Source organism: Aulostomus chinensis, chromosome 3 (genome assembly GCF_037954235.1).
Source record: "Aulostomus chinensis isolate RoL2024-O1b breed Wild chromosome 3, RoL_Achi_v1.0, whole genome shotgun sequence".
NCBI classification, from domain to species: Eukaryota; Metazoa; Chordata; class Actinopteri; order Syngnathiformes; family Aulostomidae; genus Aulostomus; species Aulostomus chinensis.
This window is the reverse complement of record NC_141322.1, coordinates 16,384,997-16,412,844: the sequence shown is the minus strand read 5'-3', so window position 1 is coordinate 16,412,844 and position 27,848 is coordinate 16,384,997. Positions and strand designations below refer to the sequence as shown.

The following is a 27,848-nucleotide window of genomic DNA, read 5'->3' as shown; positions in this document are numbered from 1 at the left end:
CTGAGTTCCATCATGTCAAAAAGAAAATTCCTACTATGTCATTTGAGTAAAGTCCATAATATTCCTGACATCAAAATAGTTACTGAAGTGTAGGAAGAAGGTAGGAGATCTCCAACAGGATCCTTCTTTCCTCTTTGGTCCTTGGATCTCATTTATCATCACAGTCAAGTGTAGACCCATGCTCCCATACGTATTTTGCACACAGGAACTGCATAGTTTCACTGTGGATTTTGTTCCATACATGGTTCAGGAACAGGATTCTTCCTGGTTAACCTTGTATTGACCCCAACTGTGTGTTTGGGTTTTGGAGAATTTTTCATGTCTAAGAAATCAGTCTGGCGGGTTTTACAGTGGGAGAAATTCTGCCAACATAATTATGTGGCATGTTTGTTGAAGCGGTAATTAACTGACAAATTAAGGACGGTGCGCTCAGTCTGTGCTCTCAGGTCACACGATGTATTTCGACAGTCCTGAATAAACCTGGAGTTTCATGATTTCCTCGTGGTTCATGTTTATTTTGGCAATGCAGTCTGGAACACCAGCAAGATGAACCTCCAAATAGCAACAGTTGGTATTGCAGGCGATGTCAAGTGGTATTTTGAGGAAGCACACCCTTGTGGTTGGTTCCATGGTGTAATGGTGAGCACTCTGGACTCTGAATCCAGCGATCCGAGTTCAAATCTCGGTGGGACCTTGCTGTTGAATGTGTCACCAGAAACAGACTGACAAAGTAATATTGTGGTGTTATGGTCCATTTCTTGTCCTTTCGAAAAATGACATTCATTTCTCACTGCCATGTACACAGACTGTGTATTTAACGTTAAAAATAAATGCAACAACTCAGGACCCAGGAGCTCCTGTGGAAGCCGTTTTACTTTGCCACTGAATTATTTCATTCATTCCATATTGCAGTTTGCATTTTCCACTTTCTGTCAGGATGGCCGAGCGCTCTAAGGTGCTGCGTTCAGGTCGCAGTCTTTCCTGGAGGCGTGGTTTCCAATCCCACTTCTGACAAATGACATTTTATCCACATTCCTATGCATCCACAATGGTGTATTCAAAACTAAGTTGAAACTGGGTGACTGAGTGGGTCATCTGCCAAAGTGGGTTGAACTGGCAGCACGAGAGGCAAATGAGTTTCCCTGTGACCTTCAAATGTTGGATTGAAGTCTACTCAAGACAGGTGTTTTGTTCAAAAACACATTTGTGTTATTCTTTCAATTCGCATTTTGTCCATTAACATCACGAGCAGAGCAGCCATCTCATCACATGACTAAAGTGTGGATTTTGCATAGCAGCAACTACGGTGCCATGGAGGACTTTATCTGGAGACCAACTCCTGCCCCGAGCACCAATGCTGCAAGGCAAAAGAATTATTTTGCCAGGTGTGGAGTGAACTGCGGCACCAGGCAGGATAAGATGCGGAGGCCGACCCCTGCCCCTGAATTCTCCTACCACAGGAGAATTTGCCACATGTTTTCAAGGACAGATCCTGATGCTCTGTGCAGGAAGCACAGAGCCAAACATTACACAAAAGCTCAGGCTGTTCCTTATGTGAAGGATTGCGGCACTGATGTGACGAAGGGTCACAGCTTCCTCTGCCAGGTACATCGTCGCACCATGAACTGCAGTGCCAGGGAGAGGAGGATCTGGAGGCTGACCCCTGCCCCAAGCACCAGTGTTGCTGTTGAAGAGAACTACTTCACCAAGCTTGGTAGGAAGTTTTGTGGGTACTAAGGTGCAAGGGATGAGGTGATGGACATGATGTGGGAGCCATCCCCTGCCCCAAGCACCATTACCTCTCTGCACTAGAATTATTTTGCAAAGCGTTACGTGAACTGCGGTGCCAGGCAGGATAAGATCTGGAGGCCGACCCCTGCCCCTGAATTCTTCTACCACAGGAGAATTTGCCACATGTTTTGAAGGATGGATCCTGATGCTCTGTGCAGGAAGCACAGAGCCAAACATTACACAAAGGCTCGTGCTGCTCGTTATGTGAAGGATTACGGCACTGATGTGACGAAGGGTCACAGCTTCCTCTGCCAGGTACATTGTCGCACCATTCGGTCGAAGGAAGATGGGGTCCTCTACATGAAGTGATGCTGCACCAGAAGAAACCCTTGTGTCACCAATGCCGGGGAAGATGGAGTCCTGAAGAGGCCATATTGTGGAATCCTAAAGAAGATATTTGGTGGAGTCAAATACAGCAAACATGCCGCCCTTCATCCGAAGAACCACAGCACCAAAAGAAAAAATCATGGCAGCCATGACAGGGAGGATCAGGGCGTCCTCCTCACCACCACCCGAAAACTTTCCAATGAACTTTAAAAAGCTTCAGCATGGAGAATGTTATTTTTTTTAAACCATTTTCCTTTCATTTTCATTTGTGCAATTGTCTGATTTATTTGAAATAAAAAAACTGTCTGCTGGATTTAAATTGACTGTGACTCTCTTTTTTCATGCAAGCTGAAAGTTATGCCAATAAAAAACACAAGTATTTATTCTGATAACAGCTGTTCACTGGATGCTAATTGTGCTATGAACATTCAGTGCAATGATTTTGACAAACCTTTGGCTAAAATGTATTCACGCCGTGGGAACAATCGATTCCAATTCCCAAAAAGCAGCTATTGGCTGTCCCAATAGTAGCCAGACATCGCTAGATGACATCATCAGTTAATTTGCATAACACTGAATTGACATATAATGGACTTCATGTGGTTGGTAGATAAAGGATTTTTCTCTTGGGGGGGGGGGGGTGGACCTGCTGCTCATTAAGGACATGAACTGGGGAACGGAGTAACGTGCTCACAAGACCTGAAAAAGTCAATATATTTGTCACTTCCTCTGGATGCAGAGGGGTGGACATCCACTGCTCTTGCTGCAGCTGAGAGGGACAGTCTGCTACACAAGGACAGGGCCGCCTGTGAGTGCTTTGGGACGGGAGAGGGTCAAGAGCAGGATCCACTGCTCGTTGAGAACAGGAAGACCAATATATGCTTTCATGTTACAGTCTCTTAACCAACAGTGGTCCAGCCCAAATTTTTGATGGTCTCCACTGCCTCCTTCTAGAAGAACTGACATTTAAATCTGAGAATGACTGATCTACTTTTCCCCACGATACCTTCCTTTCTCTGTCAACCACCTCCCTAAAGCGATGAGTACATAGTGGATATACGGATGAAGAGAGAGGGATGGGGGTTTGCATGAGACTGACTTGGTAAGGCCTTGTCTTGTTTATCAATCAGATCTGAGTGTGCAGCTATTGTTCTGGTCACTAGTCCCTCTGCGTGGTGATGATATGATCAGCAAGACACTTTCAGTTTAAATGTGATACAAACAGGTTTGTCTCGTTTGGTGATATGTTGAACGGAGTTGGAGTCATTGGGTCACATGACATGACAGTTATCGGACAACAAATTCAAATATATAACAATGAGATATGAGTAAACTTGTAGATAAACTGGTTCGTCTTTTTTAGTGTCATGTGACACAGCTATCCTAAAACTACATTAAAAATGCATTTTCTGCAGAAAGGACAAAATCCAGAACAAATTTCTCTATGGGGGCAATAAAAGTATATTGATCTATCAATTCCCTCAATGGAACTAATGACACTTTATTGTTTTAAGTTTCGATGCCCGTCTATAGGTGTCGTACCTGCATGTGGAGGACTGATGACATCAACAATGCTGCAGTAGAAAACACACAAAAAAAGCAAAATCATGTTCCAGGTTTAATTTAAAAAAACAAAACAAAAACAAAAACATGTCGTCTCCTCCTCACATCAGAGTACCACAATAGGACATAACCATTATTTCACACACAGCTTCACATCAATGACAAAGATGATTTCACAGGTGTATAAAATGTGTTGAACAGATATGTCAAAGCTCTTCATCACCTCAGCTTATCAGTCTTTAGAGAAAACTTCAACGTGTCAACTAAAATGGACTTTATCGAAACTGGGGGGGTTGGAGAAGAGACCAAATTAAAACTCATGATGCTGTCTTCATGTGGATGGTTGTGTTGGACTACATTTCCTCATTGAGCTGGCGGACGATGACTACAAATAAGACTCAACCTAATATACAGTAATTCTGCTCGATTAAGTGTTGTTAATAAAAAATAAATAATTCTTTTCATCGTACAGATGACAGTAGTATTACATCCATAAAACCCCTCCCCCTCCCCTCCCCACTCTCCCTCACGCAGGCCTCACATATGTGCAAACTGCAGTTTATAAAAGGTAGCACTTTATGGAAGGACCAGAAAATAAATACAATCAAGTGTTTTAAAACAAGCACTTCTTGTTGATTAAGTGCAACAGGAGTGAAACAAACGGTGATTTTAAAATTACAGGATGAATTTGAGTCCACTTTCCTCAGCAAACAGTTGTGTGAATAAACCAGGAAAAACAAAACACAAACCAGGTGGTCCTTTAACTTTGAAGAATATTTTTTGGTATTGATAGACCATTCTAATCATATCTGGTACTGCTTTAATACAAATATCTGTCAAGGTAAAATACTGCCAGGACAGGATTGTTGTGATGGGATGAGAATGAAATCAGCTATGTTTCGATCATAAACATTCATAACATCTTTCCAGGCCCAAAAAAAAAAACAAAATTGCAATGATATCGGACAGAAATTATTTTTCATACAATTCAATTTGCACTTTGCAGAGAAAACTCTGCTTTAGCAATTTAATATTGCTCATTAGTTTTTAATACAGCCCCCCGACACACACACAAACACACGCACGCACGCATACGCACACACACACACTTTTCTTCTGATAAGACACCGATATGTTGGCATGGTCGACTCTGACAGAACTGGTGTCAAGAGTTGCATCCTCAAATCGATCATAAATCATCTCCACGTAGCCCAAAGTGCTCCTGCAAAGATGTGGAATTTCTTCACATTTCTTGGTGTGTATGAAAGGCAGTCAGATTTGTTTTTGAGGAGTTCCGGTCCACACAGATGCACAAAAAACACCCACACGGAGAAAAAAAACCAACAACAAGCAATCGGAATGCATGATTAAAACTTTGTTCCAAAAAGAATAATAATGAGAACAATGACTATGATAAAGAGGATCAGAATGACCAGCATCTTTCTGTTCTTCTTCTGATACTGTTCTGCCTGTGAAGAAAAGCGAAACAATGTCAGATATTTGTATTTAGATTGACATCAGTTGACTGATTTAAAGCAGCTACGAGGAACTTTCAGTTTGTGTGGACTTTGGCGACCCCTCTGGTCAGGAGCACCACTGCATCACCAGGTGGAGATGCTGATCTGCCCGCCTCGTGCTGGTGAGGGCGCGTGCATGTGTTTAGGAAGGGAGTGAAACAAAGATGCAACATATCTAATCTAGCAGGGAGGTCACATGATACATTTGGGACGATGCAGAATAAATAATAATAAATGGCGGTCTCAGAACAGTTGCTTTGGTCTGCACTGGCGTACGATTACAGCTTTCACAGGCGCCAAAACAAATTGCACCAGGGTTCAATAAAATGTTTTGTGATAGTGCCCCTATAGGCAGTGCACTGAAATGTCCTGTCTGCTGGGAGACGGTCTCGATTGCTTTAGTGTGTGTAGGTCATGAAGAGGCATCGGGATTCAATTAGCACGGCGACTTGATCAGTTAAGAAGTCCTGGCAGCTGCTTTAAAGGCAAAACAGAGTTGCGAGGATCAACAGTGATGGATTGTCTGATAAACATGACATCATTGTGAGGTAAAACACATCAGGACATTTCACCTTTTGTAACTGTTTGAGCCCATCTTCTGTTTTAACACAAGCTTGCTCCACGTTGAAGTCGATTCTGTCCAGAACGGTGCCCTAGAAGAAAAGTTTCGATTGGGAATTTTTTTAGGGAAGAAAAACGATTTTTTTTAACTGTCTATCATTTATTCTGTACAAGGATGCTGGTGTGCTCTTGCAGTGTTGCTAACGTCAGCACAGACTTGAGTGTTTTACTTTCACGGTCCCTTGAATCATTTGAAATCAGGTCATACAACCACAAAATATGTCAACATACAGGATGCTAGGAATCCATCAGGGCAGCTCCGTAACAAGCCCAAGCCTGTACAGGGACTGTTGTGCTAGCAGTGAGTGGACCGTGTGTGTCAAGACTGACACGACTGCTTCCAATACCTGCTCCACCACCATTCCGGCCAGGTCCCGGAAAATCTCGTTCAGATCTGAGATGGATTGCACTATTTGACGGATCTCTCTCTCTCGTTCTTCCACCATGACTGTGTTCTGCTCCACCAGCATCAGCTGGTCATCTGTGAACCCCTGAAAGAGAAACATGAAAGAGTCATGGGTGGGACTGATTTCTTAAAATAATCATTTTATAATTAGGCTGAGCGAAACTGGGGTTAGTTTGAACTCATATCAGCAACAAGACGTCAGAATACTTCAATGGCTGGTGATTCCGATATGACGGAGCATATAAAACACTGGTTAGCCACTTCTAAACACTTCTACATTTAACTTGCCTGTGTGTACATAGCCATGTATGCAATTTCCTGCCTGTGGCAGTGTGTGTTTTCTGCGTCTGTAGTTTTACACCACCTGTACAAACAGGATTCCAATGAGTGAATTTACATGTTTGAAGAAGCCTCTCACCTTGTCGTATACAGCTAAATCTTCATCTTCCTCCATTAGGGGCCCTGAGTCGAAGAAGTGCTTGGATCTCTCCTCACGATTCTTCATCCCTGAAAGATTCAACAACATGATGTTGCTTAGATGGAAGGGAATCATCGGAGACTTTTCATGACGGATTTTGGATAATACAATTGAAATAGTCCTCTATATAGTCCCATTTTTGGGGTTCAGCACTAAACAAACATTTTGCTAATATCACACACAGCGGCTTCACTGCAGTTCTCACGTTTTAAGTAGCTGGACTGTGTGTGCCTGAAGTTGATGGAGAGGTCCTGCAGACTTTGCGCCAGAGATGAGACCACGTTTCTCAGGAGTCGCTCCTCCTGCTCGGTGCAGTGGCCGCAGCGAGACTGCAAACCTGTTACAGCTCGCTGGCAGCGGTGAAACATCTGGATCCAACACAGAGTTGAAGAAACACAGTTTAACAGTTGACTTCAAACTGTCAACTACTGTCAGATGTGTCGACCTCGGGCTATCAGGAAAGAGCAGCACGGAACATTTTATGATTTTTATTCTTAGGGTTTTTACCATTTATTGTTTTTCTTTACATCTGGCAGGCCAAATCAAACATTGTAGTGGACTGAATTTGGCCCCGGGCCCCTCCTTCGGTCTTGGGATAGAGAATCAAGGCTGTATCATGCTACGGCTGGGAAATTTACTTATAAAGTTTTCTGAATCGGAATCTGAATCCCTTTTTCCTTTACAGTGGCGAGCTCTCCCCCTCTTTGATAAAGCCCACAGCAGTGTCTGGATCATAAAGCGATGCCAATGCGGATGAAATGATACATTCCTGTTATTTTTGATACGTATTTTTGTTTATTTTGCTGAATTATACGTCAAATTTGAGAAAGTCTGCAGTTAAAAGGTCATTAAATGCATCAAATTAATGCTGATCTTAATATACACCAAATAATTGTGATATTTGCCACACTCAAGCAGCACTTTATCTTATGCTAGTAAAATGCTACTTTAGGCTTAAATACAAATGACTGCCAACTGAAAATATGCTAAAAATCTCCAGGCTTCCCTCCAGCACCGTCTGAGTGATGATACCTGTGTGATCTCCTGCGTGGTGATTTCTATGGCGTGCTCTTCCTCGCTGCTGTCGTCCAGCGTGGGACGATTCATGTGCTTGTCGTGAAGGGAAGCCAGTTCCTTCATCTTCTGCCGAACCCGTGTGATTTCATACTGGATCTAAAAGGTGAAATGCACACAAACGCCGTGACTCATTCAAGAGATGTCATAAGAATTCAAACTGATGGATTTGTGAGCTTTAGCTCACAATGCTCACAGAGGAGTCCAGAAAATTACTGGTCCAGGTCCAAGTGTGAGCTTTACCTCGTCGACACCTTCTATCCATTTGGGGGGCAGTTTTTTAGTGACGCCGATGGCCGCTTCAGGATCCAGACTAATTCCTGACACCAACGCCATCCGATCATCAGCCAGCTTAAAAAAAACAAAACAAAAAAACAAACAAACCAAAACTCAATTACCAAAATTTAAATAACATTACATGCTTAAAAGATTTGCCATGCTATTGGAAGTGCCTGAGATGCAAAGCAACAGTACCTCGTCAAGCTCCTAATGTGATTGGCAGAAAACAGACAGGTTCCATCCACCAGAGAAGAAGAAAAGGGAAGAAAGTAGAAGAAGAAGTGAACCTCAGAAAAACCAGCGACCACCAAACAAGACATTACTGAAACAACTCACTAAACTATCACTATGAGGTTTAACGCTTTTACTGTGTACAAAATTGTCAAAAAACTGCTGTAAATCTCTCAACTACTCATTTTTGATCATTACTAGAGATCTGACTTATTCTGGGTGATTATCACCACCATGTTTATCTTGCTTCAGATGACAGGCAACCTGCTCTAAATGTCTGATGACTAAAAAAAACCCCATTCAAATTACTGCAATTTTACAACATACATGGAAGAAGCCAGAAGGATAAGCAACACACACCGACGAGGGACAGAACAGGAGGATCATAAACATCAACTAGTTCACGGACACTGTCTCTCCTTGTATTTCTGTGTATGACCCAGTGTATGTAGTGGTGACCTGGGACTGACCTCAGGACAGCCAGAAACATGAACATAGACTGACTCAGAGTAGCAGAGCTTTAGAGCGTTTGAGTGGCCTGGTAGATGTCTAAACTCTGTGTGCATATAGAAACACTCATATGCCCGAAAGTGGTGTTGCGAGGCATGCAGGGGGAATGTGTATCCCTCTACCATCAATCCTTCACCATGTTTGTGCTCCAGGTGGCTCCTTGATCTAGCATGCTTGAATTCTATTTTTATTTCTTTTCAAATACTTCGTTCAGCGTCTGGAGGTTAGAATTAACTGAACTGATTGCTTCACTATCTCGTTGCTGATGTACATGCATTCATTTTGTTGCTGAAAGCCGCCAAAAAAAAACAGCTCTCCTCCTCCCAACCTGTCCAACCACTGACTGACTTTCAAAGGTGATTCAAATGGAAATGAGCTCCTTTTATAACTATTTGTAGGCGCTCTGCTCTAAGAATTTGACGGTAAGAAAGCGTATGCATATTTCAGTCCCTGGCGGTACACACGTTTAGTCATGAATCATCTATCATGCTCAAACTGCACTCCCTGTATGTGATGATGAACCACTCACATACACTGTTATCTCTCCTAAGGGAGGAAAATCAGAGTACTAAATGTGAGTCCCCTGCATTTGCCCTGAAGGGTATCGCTTTGATCTCGTGGGATCTGTGCACGTCATTGTATCATGCTCTATATCTGTTGACCAACACACTGTGTTCCCTCCCCAGCTAGTACAGCCTGCGTGTAGACATGACTACTGCTGGGACGCAGCTCATTCAGTATTGTTAGTAAAAATGTCTGAAAGGTCAAGAGTGTGTCAAACAGCTAAAACAGAAGTTATTAGAAGTCAGAAAGAAGCCTTAAGCCTCCATTTGGTTAAAGTGATTGCGCTGATTTGTCTAATTCTGAAAGATCTGCATTTTAAACCCCTCAGGGGTTGTGAAGAATAATCAGAACATGAAAAATAATCCTCGTTGTCAACAGCTAAATTTCACTGTGTTCATTACTGCTAACATATTTTGTTGCAGTGCAGAATCATTCAACAGATGGATCCTCTTATTTTCAAATGTGTCTCTGGGTGTATAAGCAGGTGAAACATGCAGGTTACGGGTTATTTGTTCACAGATGAGTGTGAGTGGTGAAAAACACACTCGACATTTTATTGCGGCGCTGTGCATCCTCAAGTTGGCCTCCTCGACTGGAGGACACATTATGTGAACTCCAACGCACTAACCTCTGGGTAGGAGATGGAATATGTTCACGCTCAGGCTTTCAAAAAATGTCATACTTTTAATCGGACACTGTTATGCAAGCAGATTATGACAGGATTTATATAAGGTGAACTGTACTTTTTAAATGTCTGTAATACTTGTACATAAAGGACTTGTGTCATGAATGCGCCAGTCACATCAGCTCTAATCTGACCTAACTGCTTGGCATCGGCCAGATGTGACCGAGCCACATTTAACAGTTCAAAATATCCTCATACTGCTAATTAACTGAACTTATAATAAAACCAGCCAGCCACACACACAACACCTTTAGCCCCAAACAATATCCCAGTGCTGTCTCATTGACTTGAAATTAGGAGGAAAAAATGATCCATTATGCCATCCCTACTGACAAGACTTTCTGAGTACATCTTTTACAAATTTGTGATGAAGATGATGGAAATGAGGGGGGACCTCTCCCGTGGGAACTGGGAAATTCAAAACAAAGATGAGATTTTTTGCGTCTTAAACAACTTTGGTAAAGATAAAGTAACCCATGTATAAATTATATATTTTTTTGTTAATTATCCTCACTTCACCTTAGTTTTCATCATATATATATATATATATATATATATATATATATATATGAAAAAATGTTGGAGGACAACGCTGTCTTATCTAGACATTCTGAAGGAGGCCCCTCCAATCCAGTCGTGATAGGATGAAGCTGTTTCCTGAGAGCAACTTTGAGAGTATTTGGTGATGCTTCCCTCTAAAACTGAACACATCGAAACTGACCCCCAAAGCAAACAAAGCCAAAGGCCCCCCTCGCAGTAGGTGTCCAGAATTCAGGCCTGTACTATTCTATCCAAGTATGCCACTCATGCACTCACCCACTTGTCAAACACATAAAGGGTGACTCATCTGATCTTATCAATGTGTGAGCGTGTGTGTGTTAAAAATGGGATTTGTCTCAGTATTTTGGGGAGGGAGGGGCATGTTTAATGACACCCATGTCATGATGAATGTAATGTGTCCATTTGCAGTGTGCTGTCTGTGGTGTGCGTCCTGTGACGTCCTGTGGTCTGGCCCTTGAAATGTCTTGTTAAACTGTGCACATGCTATCTGCCTTAGGACTTCGCATGGAATTTAGCAATTGCTAATTCCGGCATATTTACATTCATGCTTCTGCTGATATGTTTACTAATGTGCACTGTCCTACTTCAAAAAAAGACAGTAAAATTAAATAACTGATAAAGACCAGGTTCTTTCTTTCTGTGAGGAGCACAATGCACACATAAAACATGCTTCATTATCTTACACAGCACATTAATCGGGCTTTTATATTTCGTTTTCAAGTGGAATGACGCAGACTAATTATCCAGTTAACTTTACTTTCATTATTGCCATTACCTACACACTGTGGAGTGAGTTGGACCAGAAACATATACCTGTACAACCTTGTCTTTACCTCATTGATCGGTTAACTTAATGTTAATTAGAAGTGAGCACAAAAACTACGCAAAAATTAATGTCCACGATTAAAAGGACTAGAACACAGTTAAATCTAGCTAACACAGCTCAGACTGGCTAAATGCAAACACACACAGTAAAATGTCAAAACGATGCAGACCACTCACCGCAGCATTGCTACGTGTACTCAGACGGGGGTCGTATGTACTCACTTGCTCAGCCAATATCTGCCGGTTTTGGATCGCATTGTTCCGCATTAACAAGAAGGCATCGGTCAGACGCCTAGTTGCCATGACTTGATATCTAAATTACGACTGGACTAACTGCGGATCAGGCGTTGTTTATTAAATTATGTTCACTGTTCCAGAAACCCGCTGCTAATACACCGCTAGCTAGCTTGCGCTTTGCCAGCGAAGAATGATGAGGGAAAACTCGCGATATTGAAACTACAATGGCCACCAAAACGATCTTGTTAATATTTATCTTTATGGCATCACTAACATTTTAAGTTAAAATGAGAACACTTGCGAATGCGAAACAATATCTTATCAAATTTTGGATTGAACGTTAAATTAGTAGCGTCACTTCGCTCCGGTCAACTACCGGAAGTTGGAAAACGTAAACACCTGCGTGAGGAGCTTCTCCTTCTACTAAACGTTACTTTAACTGCAGCTGTCAGCTAGAACCTGCGTTCATTAGCGCCACCTACTGGCTACACGAAGAGAGGGTCAAAAATGCAACTTCAGAAATTTATCTATCTATCTATCTATCTATCTATCTATCTATCTATCTATCTATCTATCTATCTATCTATCTATCTATCTATATGTTTATTTTAATTTATATAACCAGGAAGGATTTATTTTATTTCTTTTAGTCTTAAACACTGCAAATGTATTGTAACAAGACTGTAGTATTTGATAAGATTTTTTTTTTATTTAATCCTGATCATCTGTTCCTTTGAACTGCATTTAGATCATCATGTGTATCTATATCACTGCTGAATAGTAACATTCATAGCCTTGATAAGCTCCTATATTTTCGTTTTTTTCCTTAATTCACTCCAACTGCAGTGCCTCAACACATCAATTTCTGTTATGAAACCAGATGAGGAAATATTTAGATTTTTGCTAAGTCAGGTGTTTGAAAGACAGCTCTGATGATCTCTGTTTTCATTCAGTTATTTATCATATAATTGTCAGGCTGTAGCCTACTTCAAATATCATTTATGAAGCCCCTTTAAGTCACTGTGCAATGTAACACTCAAACTTAATTAATATGTAGCATGAATATGTAGTTTTAAAATGTCTACGTTTTGACAGATTTTTTCTAAAATTGATGTTTAACAGTTGCAATATTTTACCAATAAGCTCTTTTCTCTTTCTTTGTTGTTATCTTTTATAACATGATTTTACCATAATTTCCTTTATTTCCTGGGAATAATCTTTCATGTTCTCAACAAGTAGTGCTGGAGTTCAGTGTATTGTGTCATTTATACCTTCATATATCAGGGGTCTCTCCACTCATTTGGCTCTCTGGTGCTTTGACATTTTAGGTTCTTCAGTATAGCAGCGTACATTCAGCTAATCCACACAGATACGAGGAACATTTGGGCCTAATCCGGGACACTTTTGGCATTTACAGCCCAGCTATGACGCAGGTGAGTGCTGTGTGGGACATATGTGACCATAATGTAATGAGTTGTGCTTGACTTGGGCCAGATGTGGGCCGTTTAAGACAGACATGTGGCACAGTTTGGGCCGCTACACTCACTCTAGGTCAGTGCTGTTATTCAAGGCCAAAAATGGGCAATATGAGAACTGAGCTGAGAACAAAAGGAGGCCACATTTGGGCTAAATATCCATTGCTATCTGGCTACAGTGACCTAAAATTAACTGATACATCTCTATATTTCAATAATGAAATCAAAAAAAGCCAACAACATGAACACACTGAAACGTTTGTGACTTTCAGTTCAATCTGACTTTAGGAATAATGCACATTTAAGCTGATGACCAGAGTGCTGCAGAATCAAGAAGCAAAAGCAACAAGCAAGCTGACATGAACTGATTTACAGTTTTGTAACAGCATCATTGTCATAGAACATTAACACCCCCCCCCCCAAAAAAAAATAAAAGTATGTTAAAACAGGCAGTGCAGGGGACGCCTCGTAACAGCTGGAAAAGCCCGATCACCTCTGGGACCTAAGGGAACTGAGTTCACGTGGTTCGCAGCTGGAGACCAGAGCACCTCGTTGATGGTGTTCCTGCTCCTGCATCAGTATTAGGGACTGGTGACCTGTTGAGCTCCTACACCAGCGGGAGTTCCTTACGCGTGTGTTTGTATGCGTGCGTGCACGCGCGAGGCTCTGACACCGACTGTAATTATCCCGTTAAAAGCTCCTCCTCCTCCTCCTCCACCCGTTCTTAATCCCTTACATCCGCTAATACCGCGACTGACATCCACTCACACAGCACCAGCTGCAATCGACGCTCCCTGTTCTGGAGCTCAGCGTTCGGGACAACGGGGAGGCACCGGCGAGGTAAGGAGCCACCAGCGCTTCCGTTCATGGTGGCAGGACACCAGTAACAACAGTTAGAACTCAATAAACGAAACAACAGAGTTTTTCAGCCAGTTTGAGATGATAATCCGGTTTGACAGTGGCCCATTTTTAAAGATGGATACTTTGAGCTGGAGGTTTGGAGCGCATTTAGCCTCTGAGTTGAAGTAGTTTTCTCTCTGCTGAAACTCCGGCGTTTGTTGTCCTTCATTGCTCGTATCCTAAAGTCAAGAACACTGTTTTTTTTTATTCATCTAGCCAGCATCTTCATATGAATTTTGTTTTACTCTCCATCCCACCAACAGGACAGCCTAAATGGGGATCATAGATCATTTTCTACCTGGTTCTTGTTGGAGTTTCATGTGAACTTACTGAGTCTGCATTCGTCAGTTTACTCAGGTGTCCCTGGTTGTCTCTGGGATTCCTGCGGTTTGCAGGGAGAAGCCTTTAATTTCCAGACACTGTGGTTGATTTTTGTCAAATTAGTGGGGAGTGTTTGAGTGTGTGTGTGTGTGTGTGTGTGTGTGTGTGTGTGTGTGTGCGCGTGTGTGTGTGTGCGCGCGCGTGTGTGTGTGTGTGTGTGTGTAATCGCAAGAATGGAACCAAACCAGTTTATGTGAGTCATTACCAAAACCCTGAATGACCAGGGACACATTTGTGCAAGAGCTGCGGCTTGTTTCTGCAACCCAAATTGCCGTATGAACACTATTTTCATTCTTAATAGCCGTCGATGTGTCTTGATTCCCTCAGCTGAAAGTCATGGCTTCGTCTGATGATTCAGAAGGTTCCCTGACACCTGTGGATTTCATCCAGCTGCAACAGTACATGGAGTGTAAGTGTCTTGACTTGTTATTATTGGATATGGAGCGAGTTCTAATCGTCAAATACATCAAGAGGCCGTTGTAGTGACTGACCTGGCTCTCTATCTTGATATTGATCAGTATCACATTGGTGTCTGTTACAGTCTGTGATTATCTTTTCTATATTTGCAACACGACCGGGAAGACAAGCGACTGTGTCACGGTTACGGAATCTCGGAGATTTAAAAGTCGGCTATATTAGCATTTGTCGAGAGTGTTCATGGATTTTAGCTGTAAATAAATGGAAACTGAGGGAGAATAAAACCTGAAGGTGGCAGTAAACAAAATTGTAATGTAAACTGCGAGAAAAAAAACCTAGAAGAAGAACATTGATTAAAATCCAAAGAAATGTGGGAGGTGTCACCAGTTTCCGTAGTGTAGTGGTTATCACGTTCGCCTAACACGCGAAAGGTCCCCGGTTCGAAACCGGGCGGAAACACTTATGTATTTTTAAAATTGTACTTCTACATCCTGCACATAATAATAATAAAATAAGCATTTTGACTTTGCAGGCTCTCTGGCAGTCTTGCACTCTTGTTGTCTTGTTACACCCTTGATTTTGATAAATACACATACTACATACTGCATAAATGTAAATATGTGTATACATATTAGGGATACACCCATTGTGAAATTCTGGGATTATAAAAATGTTTATGATAATAAACCAATAGCTGATGCCGCCATGGCTGGTTTTTTTTTTTTTATCATTGCTGCCAATACTGATGTTTTATGTTTGTTTGTTTTTTAATATTTATTCCCCCTTGTCTGCTAGTGTCACTGGAGAATCATCATAAAAGGTCATTCAACTATTTGAGGTTTTTTAACCAGGCATATATCTGCCAGTACTAATACATGGCTTATCAAGTAGTCCAGCCAGTATACTCTGTATTGTTTTAGTTGTATTCCTACCCTGTGTAAATGCTCGGAGATTTGGAAAGAGATAAATTACTTGTCTTTGTGCACATGCCTGATCAATAAAACTCATTCTGATTTGGAAAAGGCAGAGGAAGTGAGTGTGTGTGTCTGCGTGGAAAAGCCAAAGTCCAACATACAACAAGAAAAGTTTTCACAGGCTCTTGAACAACTGATATTTGTCGATGATCAGGAGATACAAGGTTCAAAGATCTGTGTTGGCTGTAGAAATGGAAAGAATATAAACTAGGCTGGACTCTAACTAGGTGTTTCCCTTGTTGGCTCAATCTCAGAATCTTTGTGAGACCAAAGGTAGTGGTAGTTAGTCACACTGTTATACTCCACGTCAGCATGTCATCGAATAAATGAGTGAGTGGGTGCTTCTTGTCCACTCACCATCAAGACCAAACTCAGCCAAATGTTCGCTGGAGAATCTCTCCAATAGAGACAAACAACAACTCCAACATGTAAGTGCACACTAATGAATGGGGGGATTAATGCAGAACAACAGGAAACAAAAAGGGGCTAAAAATATTCTGCGCAAACACTCGCAGGCTTTGAAAGAAATGAAATGGGCCTGTAGGCTTTTAGCGTTGGGAGGAGAGTGTTGAGGAGTGAACTGCAGGATAATGACTGAATGGATAATTACGGCTGCTCTTCCCTCCACCGTGCGCTACCTCTGACAGCAGGAGGTGAAGCCAGATTTAGGGCAGGATGCACACTCCATGTCCACCATCAGTGATGAGCTCCTACTTGCTTCCTGGTTTAGCGTCTATGTAATTAAAATAAATAGCAGATGTACAGCAGTTGAGCCTCTCCGTTCTCATCTTTGCTCACCCGTCATGCTCAGACCAGGCAAACAGCATATCTAAAATGTCTTGATGCCATGAAATGTGATTCCATTTTATTCTTAAAATGTAACCTATTTTTTGTTCTCCTTGCAGACAGCACTTTGAGGGTGAAAGATGTTATTAAGGAGTTTCACAGCGGGGGTCGGCTCGCCCAGCACAGCTTTGGAGAGGTCAGTCACTCAACTGCATCACTTCTCAATAAACTTGCACTTTCCCTATCATTTGATGTGTATAATGGGTTTGTAGCAATTCAAGTGAAAGGAGGAATTTCCTCAAAAGTAATTCTCATGAACCGTTATTACCAATTCTGAGGAGGTAATGTTTGCCTGTTGGCACGATGACGTAAAAATTGCCTGGTTAATTTTCAGCAAATTTGGTGGAAGGTTGTAGTTTGAGGCTGCACGGTGGTGCAGTGGTCAGCACTGTCGCCTCACAGCAAGAGGGTTCCGGGTTCGAGTCCCGGCTCGGGCACGGGATCTTTCTGTGTGGAGTTTGCACGTTGTCTGTGTGGGTTCTCTCTGGTACTCCAGCTTCTTCCCACCATCCAAAAACATGCAATTGGGGACGAGGCTGATTGATACTCTAAATTGACTGTAGGTGTGACTGTGAGTGTGAGTGGTTGTTTGTCTCTCTGTGTTGGCCCTGCGATGGACTGGTGACCTGTCCAGGGTGAACCCTGCCTCTCGCCTGAAAGCTGCTGGGATAGGCTCCAGCCCCCAGCGACCCTGAACAGGAACAAATGGAAGAAAATGGATGGATGGATGTAGTTTGAGCCAAGGAAGCATTTATAAAAAGTTTGAGGCAGATTAGTTATTGCACCAACTGGTGGCTTTACACAGATTTTTCAGTTTTGACACTGATGTCACTGATGTTGTGATGCACACCTCCCTGTAGTCAACCAGATCTCAGATTAGGACAAACGAAGTTGGTGATGCGTAACTGTGACTACGGTGATTGTACGGTGTTCCTGTGGCGAAGCAGACGACAATGCTATTTTTCCACAGAAGAGGAAACCGTTACAACTGCTCTCCACACAGTCAGATTGTTTCCAAAAAGTGCCAGGGGCTGAAATGTTTTCACAATTTTATTGATTTCTTTGCAGTGTGTGGATGCAGCTGGGTTCTGTCTCTTCCTCAAGACCTACCTGGAGGTGGATGACTTTCCTGAGGATTTCTGCCAACGCCTTTTTCGCTATTTCCAACATGTAGAGCACGTCAGCTCCACAAAGAGCTCTCAGGCCAAAGGAGGTACATCAAGGTGCAGCTGGGAGCAGGTGCTAGGAGGAGGACTGACCTGCTGAACTTCCTGACAATATTAACCTGAGGGGCAATTTTCTGTTCGAGAAACACCCACCAGTTAGTTTAGTTTAATTTCATGTTCTATCCCTGTGTCCTGGAAGTGAGGCTGTAGGTGAAGCTGATCAGTTCCAACAACCCACCTATGAGAAACTGTTTAGTTTACACATGTTTACTCCCTCCAGAGCTTATAATATCTTTAGTTAGGGATGTTATTGTTTGTTTTTTTAAATTCCTCAGTAACACACTAACAATTCGGTCATCGATGCTCTCTCTCAGGTGGGGTCTATCTGCCTGACGTCTCCTGTTATTTCTCCATCCTGGAGGACGGACAGCCACGGGAGAAGCTGGAATGTTAGTTCCTTTCACCCCGCCTTCAAAAAACGTTGTGTCTGTTGAGAATCGTAGTTCAGCTGCCGTTTACGTGCTAGTGAAGAATGATTCCGAGAAGTTGGAGAGATTGACATATTTCTAACATTTTCTCTGTTGTGCTTTTTTTCAGTCACTTTCAAACTTTATGACAAAGATAACAACGGACTCTTGGACAGTTCTGTAAGTTTCTGCGTCACTAACACGTGAAGCAACGCACATGTTTGTAACATTAATTATTTTTTGCAATTAGTGCTCCATAATGTACTGTGCGGTTGAGTGAACCAGTCATGTGGCCCTACTCAGAATATTTGGATTACTGGTTAACAGAAAATTGAAATCAGTGCAGCACAGGTTATACAATCCCAGTGCCACCATCACAAATTTAGCAAAACTGTGAATAAACATAAATTCCTCTTTTTTTTAAGTCGCAGTCTTCCTCTTCTACTTTTTATTCTAAAAGATTTATTTAGTCTTAAAAGCCCCACATAAAAAAAAACAAAAAAGAAAAATCAGTCCATTTATAAAATAAATGATCGGTCTAAAGGAAAAAAAATTAAGTTGTCATTTTGTTTCTCGATCAGGAAGTGGATCGTATAATCACCCAGATGATGCGAGCGGCCGATTACCTGGGCTGGGATGTAACTGAACTCAGACCTGTATGTACCTTTATTTTATCATGTTAATTCTGTCACAAAGTCCTCTGGGATTTCAATAAATAATTTTTCTTGCAACAGAATGAGGGGCTATCATCATTGCCTCATGTCACACAAGTGAAGGGTTCTTTTTGCACAGGCAAAGTGTGTTTTTGCGTGTGGTTGGACAGGTGCTTCAGGACATGATGACAGCCATCGATGTGGATGACAGCGGCACCGTCACGCTGGAGGAATGGTTGAAGGGAGGCATGAACAATGTGCCTTTACTTGTTCTGCTCGGATTGAAGGTAAAAACAAACATTCAGTTATGAAGTCTCACTACGAGGGTGACGTCGCTTTGAATGAACTGCAGCTCTTATTTTTATCTGACCTTAATGAGTGGCAGCGTCTCTCCCCTCCCCCACCCACAGATGACGGAGCGGGATGGGCAGCATATTTGGAGGATGAAGCACTTCAACAAGCCGACCTACTGCAGTGTGTGTCAGGGAATGCTGCTCGGCCTCGGCAAACAGGGACTCTGCTGCACCTGTAAGAGCTCAAAGCCGCCACTAGGAAGCACTCAAGTACCTCACATGAAGTACTAATAAACTAGAGGGGTCAAACATTTTTCTTGGTCACTGCTTCATTGTATTCAAGACTTGCCTTAACTTAGCAATAAGCTAAACATTTATAAGCGCTCCAGTGGACGATGCTGTGTTATTAAACTTGGTTATATTCCTATTTGTAGTAATGCACCTTGTTTCCTCCCTCAGGTTGCAAGTACACCGTCCACAGCCAGTGTGCCAACAAGAACCCTGAACCCTGCGCTCGCACATTTGTCAAATCTAAAAATGAGATTGGTGTAAGAAGCACAACTCCTCTCCAGTTTGCTTTTCAGACTCACAGAAACATCTGCAAGTCATGAAATATGTTCATGTCAGGTCTCATTTATTCAACCCATCAAACAAAAAAAATCATTAGGGGACATTACAGTGCATTAGTCAGTGATAAGTGTAACCCAGTGGGTTTTTTTAAGTGCGGATTACAGCCAGCGTAGTCTGCTGGGTACATCTGTTTAATGTCCCAATTTCTGCACAAGCATAGACAATGAGCCGCTGACTGGTTTTCCGGTGCAGTGCGATGAGCTGCCCAAATTTCCTGAGCTAATGTGGAGGTGGTGCTGCTGTATGTCTGCCAAGTCAACGGTTATCCAGAAAGCCATGAATCTCAACGCATCAAACTTAATCAGCTGCTCTGGAGGAGGCTGTGCTTTTTTTTTAATTGAGCAGCAGCATCAAATCCTGTAGTCTCTCAGGGCTCAAGTGTTGTGTTGTTCTGGCAACTCGGTGGTGAACCCCAGAGCCTCATTCATGCTGAATTTAAGCAGAATCTCAATCCGCGTCTAGACATTCGAGGAGGAATATGAGAAAAAAAAATGAGGCAATTACAAACCGTCACTAGAAGGTCACTCAGAGAGCACACGCCTCCATCAGGCTACTCTATCTAAGATTTTATATACAATGAAAATTATATAAGCAAAAAAAAAAAATCACTGTGTAAGCAAGGAAAATACAACAAGTTAGACAGAGGTGTGATGCAGAAAGACAGACAAAAAGATCTCAAGGTTTAATAAGTCCAAGGTTTATCCACAAATACATGGCAGCAAAGTTAACATGCAGAAACAGCAAGTACACTCCCCCCATCGCTAAATCAGAAAAGCTCTTTGGAAAAATAATGCTGTAACGCTGACACTAAGGGAGGGGAAGACATGACTTAAAAACTCTGAGGAGGGAAGACATGAGACCAAGGTGCAGCACGTTAGGGCGGGGCCGGGTAGTCACACACGAGTGCAGGAAGGGGAGGATCTGAATTGAGCGAGACAGGTGAGAGCCAAAATAAAAGCACGGGACAGGACACAAGGATTCAAGAAGTTTTATTATTATCATTATTTTGAACATGATTTGAATTGTCTTTTTTAGTCAACCAGATATTTAAATTTTGATATTTTTACTTTGGTGAAGACAGGCTGCAACTCTGATGGCACTTTTCTCAAGGATGAAGACTGGCTTTGTGTTGGTTTGGTGTGTGTTCCCCCACATGTCCATGTATATGTATGGAAATGTTTACAAAACTTTAAGAAACTTTAAGAAATACTCCAGATTTTTTTTCCATGGAGCTCCGTATTATAATTTTGTTCTTCTGATTAAACAAGTATGATTGTAAACATTTGTAATGTTGCAATTACACACATCTTCGCTCTTGATGACAACCTCCGCCTCTCCTCTGTGTCTCAGATGTCAGCCCACAACTGGATTAGAACTGACTGCAGCTCCACTAAGTGTCAGGTCTGCCATAAGAAGATCAAAACGTTAGCAGGACGCCATTGTGTTTGGTGTCAGGAGATGGTGAGTGTTTGACTATGAGTTGATGAATCAGAGAGCATCATGACTTTCTGTCTTCACTCAGTTTTGTCTCCTTTTAAGCGGCATGATGAGTGTTTGCTCTCTGGTGTATCAACCTGTGATTGCGGAACTCTGAGGGATCATATTCTCCCTCCATGGGCCATATACGCTGTCTCAAAGGTAAATTATTAAAAAGAATGAGCTTCGAATGATATTTAAAAAATGAGCTTCTTTGGAGCTTCTTTGTTTTCTGTTGGATTATTTCACTTCAGTGTTTGTCTGTCTTGTGTCTCCTCCAGGAGGAGGACACCAGCCTGTTGAGCGTCACTCCTGATGGCCACATCCTGCAGGTACGCTGTTCTCCAGGTGCTCTGTTTTCCTTTTACAGCTCAACATTTGTGTTTCTGCTGCTCCACATACATGATTTTCATGGATTGATTGTTGCAATATTTCTTCCACAAACATTTATAGCTGCAGTACACATTTCAGCCACACGAGGGAGCTTGAAGGTCTCGTTTCCAACAGATTCTGCATTCAGCAGCAGAAAAGGAAAAAAACAGACTGTATCTAACGTGGTGTATTTGGACTCATGGAGTATTAAACATACATATTTTCAACAAGTTGAAACTGTCTCGTCTTGATTTTTAAAGATAGAGTTACTAAATGGTCGTATAAATGCTAATAAAAGATAATTCTTCAAGTTGCTCCTCTCAGGGCAGGTTGTCGGGTTGCAGTTTGTCTCCTAACATACTGAAGTCAATCTCATCCACATTTTTCCTCAGATTGTCCCGATTCCAAACACCCATCCTCTCCTGGTGTTTGTGAATCCCAAAAGTGGAGGAAAGCAGGGTGAAAGGTTAGCTTTGATACCTGTACATACAATACACACGTCCATAAAGATTGATAAGAAAATACGTTAGCAATAAGACACAAACAAAATGATGTGAAATCTCTCCTTCCCTGGGGTTGCTCATTGAGTGTGTGTGTGGTCCACAGAGTGCTCAGGAAGTTTCAGTACTTGCTGAACCCACGTCAGGTGTATAACCTTTCTAACGGAGGTCCTGCACCGGGGTTAGTACAGTTATTTACTCTAAATAATGATTATGTTAACAAACAAGTGTACATTTTGCTCATATTTTCCTTTGCTTTGTTTTTCAGACTGCACTTGTTTCGTAATCTACATGAGTACAGGATCTTGGCCTGTGGAGGAGACGGCACAGTCGGGTGGCTACTGGATGCCATAGGTACTGCGGTCCTTCATTGGTTTAGAAGCATCATTTAGATCCAGATTTGTGAGAACTGGTCTTTTGTTTTCAGATAAAGCAGATCTGCAGGTGCATCCTCCTGTCGCTGTCCTGCCTCTGGGCACAGGGAACGACCTGGCCCGCTGTCTCCGCTGGGGCGGGGGTACGTACATACACACATTAACCTCAACTGACTGATTGCCTGACTCAAATCTTTATTGAAAAAGCTTGTAAAAGTAACAAACAGAAATAACAAAAGAATATGAATAGCAATAGTAAATGATCAAATTCTGTAAACAATAAATCACTTTATTTCTGTTATTTTTTTGTATCTTACCTGTATTGACAATTTACACACTTACAGATGACATCCATATTTACATATTGATATGTTAGCTACAAAAAGGAAAATGAGTAAATGCATAGATAATAAGGTATGTTAAAGCTCCTCTTCATTGCTTTATCTTGTGAATATCCGTTCTTGATGACTCTTTTTGAACAGGCTCATATTTAGATATGGTTTGACTCCACAGATAAGAGCTTTTCATTGTTGTACATTAAACAGTGTAAACATCCTCTAACATCCTGGAAGATTCTTCCTGTGCTTCTATTGTCAACCCCTGGCAGGCTACGAGGGGTCGGATTTGAGAGAGATCCTGAAGGAGATCGAAGGGAGTGAGTTGGTCCCGATGGACCGCTGGAGTATTCAGGTGATACCGGACGATCCTCAAGAGGCAGGAGACCCTGTACCCTACGAGATCATCAACAACTACTTCTCCGTAGGAGTGGTGAGGAGCGAGCTCAGGCTGATCACTCCCGTCCGGTGAGTAGAGTGGAGCATATGTAGTAAAATAACAGGACTGCATTTGTATCCTTGTGATCAGGACGCTTCTATTGCTCATCGATTCCATTCCATGAGAGAGAAACACCCTCAGAGGTTCAACAGCAGGTGAGAATTTGTTTTAAATGTATGAACAAAAAAAGAAGAAAGTAACTAGATTTTTAATCCCCGATGTTAAAGATTTATGTAATTCTGCTGTTTTAAAGAATGAAAAACAAGCTTTGGTATTTCGAGTTTGCTACTTCTGAGACCATCTCTGCCTCCTGCAAGAAGCTGACAGAGTGTCTCGTCATCGAGGTGAAGACTTTGACACGCTGTCATCTATTTTGGAACAGAACTTTAGAGTCTGGTCATTTGTCGTCGCTGTAAACACACCTGTTGTTGTGTGTCCTCCAGTGCTGTGGGAAACGTCTGGACATGAGCAGCGTGTCTCTGGAGGGCATCGCCGTCCTCAACATACCCAGCATGCATGGAGGTTCCAACCTCTGGGGCGAATCCAAGAAGCCCAATGGTGTGCCAGATGTGGAGCCCAGTGATGTCATCACCGACCCCGAGCTTCTTAAAATAATCTCTCAAGGTGAGGCTCTTAGATGCTGTGATTTGATTGTGGAGGAGTGCTTTATTATCATATATACGTATAAAATCTTTTTTTTTTTCTCTTCTCTTATACGTCTCCAGATATGAGTGATAAGCGTCTGGAGGTGGTGGGTCTGGAGGGGGTGATAGAGATGGGACAGATTTACACTGGACTCAAGAGTGCCGGCCACAGAATGGCACAGACTTCTCAGATTACCATCAGGTTCAGTATTTTTACATCCAAGCAATATAATACTGACCGACATAAATCACAGTGTATAACTGAAAATGGCTCATGTGTTGTATTCTGAGAAGAATTTGTGTTCACGATTTTGACGTAACCTGTGATAACATCTCTCCTCCTGCGCAGGACAATGAAAGCTCTGCCCATGCAAATTGACGGGGAGCCCTGGATGCAGCCTCCTTGTACTGTAAGTTTTATGATTCATTTGACGATAGAAGCCAGTTGTAATGTAATATGTATTTTGCGGATTGTGTTTTATTATTACAATGGAGTATATCACAGTTACATATAACACCAACAGCATTTCAGTCAGTACTGCGTAGTTAAAGTGCAACAGGACTGTTCGTCCCTAAAAACAGTTTAGTCCCAGAGTCCACCTGCTCTGACTGGCAGTAGAGGCAGTGTTTGCAGTGTACAGCAGTTGTAAAGCATGTTGGCGGTCATGACTAAATGCCCACAATTCATATCATTCAAAGCATGAAATGATGGCCGGAGAAATTTAAAATCCAACACATAAATGCTCACAAAGCGCAGGTGATGTAAGTTGGCAAAGCGGCAAACAAGCATTGTTTTACACACAGGTGCAGGAAAACCATTTCAGGCAGCTGCTGGGCCAGACAATGACAGGACAACTTCATCGTCTGCACACTGTAGCGCCATTTATGTGTGTTTTTTTAGTGTCCATGAGTGAAGTTTCAATTTAAAGCAGACTTTTCTTGTTTTAAAGTTGTCCACGGAGCCGTAAAACAAATATTTCTAATATTTCTATATACTTGTTGATTTACCACAAACGAGGTAAAACATGTTGGGAACTGCGTGGTGTGACGAGAGAGTTCCACTGTAAATCAGAAATGACAGCCCAAAGACCATCAAGCTCAATCCGCATCTGTCTAAAACTATCTGGCTGATGTGGCTTGAATACTCCGTTGATTCTCACTTTGCCTCAGTTTTTCTTCATCAATTCTAATTCGAAACAAATTGCGGAACTTGAGGTGTTAGAATAGGACTGCACTAACAATGACGATATTCCACTTCTTTTATACAGTATATAGAAACCAAAGAGAAAGTAATATGTATTTTCCAGTGTAAATTTTAATAGTTTGATCATTGGAAGGGTCTGGAGGATCAGATTAACTCGTGAAGCGGTTGTCCACATTAAAAATTCAGTCTTCTTTCATGTAAACATTTAAGTTTTTGGCTAGATGGGCCGCCAAAGTCAACACAAAGAGAAAGTTCATGCTAGCTGCTTTGGTACTGGACAAAATGTTTGTTTTATCATTTAAAAATACTGTCAGTAACTTTTAAATGTTAACTTGTTGGTTATATACAGTATACGCATCAATTTGAAGGGATTCGATCCAAAACAGTCCAATGTACTGAGTCTTTCATTTTTTTATAGATCCACATAACTCACAAGAACCAAGCTAACATGCTAATGGCTGCACCAGCAAAACCATCTGGCTTCTTCCACCTCAAATAGAGGACTACACTCTACGCAACATCGAGGGATGCTTATCTAGCTCAATGTCTGAAGTATTATTGTTCATTTTATTTGCACTTAATCCTTGGTATAATTCCAAATGATCTCAAAGCGCAGGACAGTTTGCATTTTGCAAGTGAAAATATTACCAGTCAATGTGATTGCTGCTATTGTGTGCCAACTTCAGAGTCAAGAAAAATGTTTTTGTTTTTGCGACAACAACACAAAGGAGCAGAAGACGACATTTACTTACAGCATATTAATACTGAAATACATAATTACATGGTGCATGTCGTATTAATTGGATTTACAGTTGTGTCTTAGTAGTTTTATCCCTTCCTAAAGCAGCTATTGGTGAAATGGCTCTGATCAGCTCACAGAAACAAACCTTGATAAACAAAACTGTATTTCCCGTCAGATCAAATGTCTTTTACTGTCAGTGTCCCAAAAAAAAAAAATGGATGTTTGTTTTAATAACTCTTTCTTATATAGGTGTTGAAAACGTAATATTAGAAATGATTGAATGTGACTGAATGTGGTTTTATAAAGTTTGACTCGGCTTTGAAAATGCATGTAAGTCTCAGCATTGCTTCAGCTGGAGCAATGAATGATGATAGGATATGATAAGCAAAAAACAAGAAAAAGAAGAAGAAATTGCTGGAAGAGGTTTTATTTGGGGAAAAAAAATAATTTAGATGAAATTGTCTCATTCATGTGCGTGACGTGTGTTGTGTTTTTATTTAGTCATACATTTTTTTTAGATGTTAGTCTTATATGTACTTTTTAATGTATTTCTATACGCGTGTGTTAATCTTGTCTTACTGTTGTTTTGTCTTGGCTTTATCATAAATTATTACATCAACAAGAAATACTGGATGCTGCACAGATGGCTAGCTTGTTGGCTAATCAAGGAAATAATGCAGTCCTATTTAAAGAAAGATACTTTCTCGCCTCTTGTTTTGTTTACAGAGATTCGCTAACGTTTTGTCTATTTATAATTATTGTTACAGCTTTTTTTAATATTTGTGGAGATATTTCAGTTAAATATGAGGATTTTCATCTGTTTTAAAAGACAAGGCAGCATACACAACTCATATAAGGTCAAATAAATGATAGGTTGCACCTTAATAACATACTACTGACACTCCTTTCCAAACTGACTAAATATACAGCTTGTTGAAACCAGAATGTTGGTTTGTGTGTTTATTTATGAGAAAATCTTGTTTGGTTTGTGTATGTGAGGTTACTCGACACACAGCCCACTCAATCTCAGCAGCGCTCAAATCCACCCTAATGCCACAGTGTGACAGCAAACGGTGAGGCGGAATCACTGGAGGGAGGAAGACTAATCTAGAATTAATGAAGGAAAGCGGAACGCTCCAGGAGAGTTTCAGCAGCACAAATGTCTAGTTTCAGTGGAGAGAGAACGAGGGAGGAGACGAACTGGGAGCGAGACTGACAGGAGGGTTAGTGAAAACGAACGACAAGCGGTTTGCTTTTAGGTTTAACCAAATTTGACTGTCTGTTGCAGATAATTGCAAATGCGCGTCAAAGTAAATAACCTGCAGCAGGAATGCAAGTCTGAATTCATTCAATCTGATTCAGCAGGATTTTCATATTCGTTTTTAAATTGTGTATAAACAGATAAACGTGTAATCGACTCACATCTGTTAAAGTTTTGCTACTCCTGCAAAAATTGTAAGTGATGCAAGTTTTTTACTTTTGCCAATGAGGTTGTGTGATCTGATTGTCTCATAGCAGGATTACTTAAAAACTACAAGGCCGATCTTCACCAAACCTGGTGGAGGCGAGTGTGTGTGTAGCGAGTGTGTGTGAGTGTGTGTGTGTGTGTGTGTGTGTGTGGGGGGGGGGGGCGTCAGGAAAGAAGCAGTTACATTAAAGTTTGTTCTCCAATTGATCTGGCTGTGGCTGCAAGTCATCTTCTGTATCCATGGAGGTAACTTGGTAGAGGCACGCACCTTCTAGAAGGTTATTCAAAGGGGAAAGTAACGCACAGCAAGGATTCGGGGCAGCTTTACCACCTGCAGCTTTAATCAAGATCAGGTTATGATCATTTCAACCAATTTTAGTTAGAAATTAAAGCCATTTATAAAATGAAAATAGAAATCAGAAG

At 41.6% G+C, this 27,848-nt stretch overlaps 2 protein-coding genes and 2 non-coding genes across 6 annotated transcripts; 3 read left to right on the top strand and 1 right to left on the bottom strand.

Annotated features, from left to right (window-relative positions):
• The first annotated feature begins 622 nt into the window (after nt 1-622).
• trnaq-cug (transfer RNA glutamine (anticodon CUG)) lies at nt 623-694 on the top strand. Its single transcript has one exon. It is a non-coding gene; the product is annotated as a tRNA-Gln (tRNA).
• Nucleotides 695-3,723: 3,029 nt separating this feature from the next.
• On the bottom strand, nt 3,724-12,082 carry stx16 (syntaxin 16). 3 transcript variants are annotated; one of them, XM_086198991.1, is made up of 9 exons: nt 11,610-12,082; nt 8,252-8,263; nt 8,021-8,128; nt 7,736-7,876; nt 6,909-7,071; nt 6,644-6,732; nt 6,167-6,310; nt 5,771-5,851; nt 3,724-5,150 (listed from the first exon to the last, which is right to left on the bottom strand). In XM_086198991.1, exons 1-9 carry the CDS (start codon nt 11,733-11,735, stop codon nt 5,049-5,051), a joined length of 966 nt encoding a protein of 321 aa, XP_086055117.1. In that variant the 5' UTR covers nt 11,736-12,082; the 3' UTR covers nt 3,724-5,048. The 3 variants fall into 3 exon arrangements, with proteins under 3 accessions (XP_086055117.1, XP_086055118.1, XP_086055119.1); XM_086198992.1 differs by lacking the exon at nt 8,252-8,263; XM_086198993.1 differs by lacking the exon at nt 8,252-8,263 and having other exon boundaries at nt 11,655-12,082.
• A 1,799-nt stretch (nt 12,083-13,881) lies between these two features.
• dgkab (diacylglycerol kinase, alpha b) lies at nt 13,882-26,895 on the top strand. Its single transcript, XM_086198990.1, has 24 exons — nt 13,882-13,984; nt 14,753-14,834; nt 16,722-16,798; nt 17,731-17,875; nt 18,203-18,277; nt 18,426-18,475; nt 18,877-18,951; nt 19,119-19,235; nt 19,359-19,476; nt 19,701-19,789; nt 21,222-21,332; nt 21,411-21,509; nt 21,629-21,679; nt 22,112-22,185; nt 22,326-22,400; nt 22,488-22,573; nt 22,647-22,736; nt 23,201-23,361; nt 23,458-23,522; nt 23,621-23,711; nt 23,811-23,991; nt 24,093-24,213; nt 24,361-24,421; nt 25,634-26,895. The coding sequence occupies exons 2-24, from the start codon at nt 14,762-14,764 to the stop codon at nt 25,712-25,714; spliced, it is 2,166 nt and encodes a 721-aa protein (XP_086055116.1). The 5' UTR covers nt 13,882-13,984; nt 14,753-14,761; the 3' UTR covers nt 25,715-26,895.
• trnav-aac (transfer RNA valine (anticodon AAC)) lies at nt 15,229-15,301 on the top strand. The gene has a single exon. It is a non-coding gene; the product is annotated as a tRNA-Val (tRNA).
• Nucleotides 26,896-27,848: the final 953 nt, after the last annotated feature.

Bases quoted from the DNA above. Each gene is read 5' to 3' on its own strand.
- stx16 (XM_086198991.1), bottom strand. From the start codon at position 11,735: ATGGCAACTAGGCGTCTGACCGATGCCTTCTTGTTAATGCGGAACAAT. The intron at 7,072-7,735 runs GTATCATCACTC...TGTTGGATCCAG, and splicing joins CCACGCAGGAGATCACACAG to ATGTTTCACCGCTGCCAGCG. The intron at 5,151-5,770 runs GTGAAATGTCCT...TTTTCTTCACAG, and splicing joins GGCTCAAACAGTTACAAAAG to GCAGAACAGTATCAGAAGAA.
- dgkab (XM_086198990.1), top strand. From the start codon at position 14,762: ATGGCTTCGTCTGATGATTCAGAAGGTTCCCTGACACCTGTGGATTTC. The intron at 22,186-22,325 runs GTTAGCTTTGAT...TGTGGTCCACAG, and splicing joins GGAGGAAAGCAGGGTGAAAG to AGTGCTCAGGAAGTTTCAGT. The intron at 23,362-23,457 runs GTGAGGAGCGAG...CCTTGTGATCAG, and splicing joins ACTACTTCTCCGTAGGAGTG to GACGCTTCTATTGCTCATCG.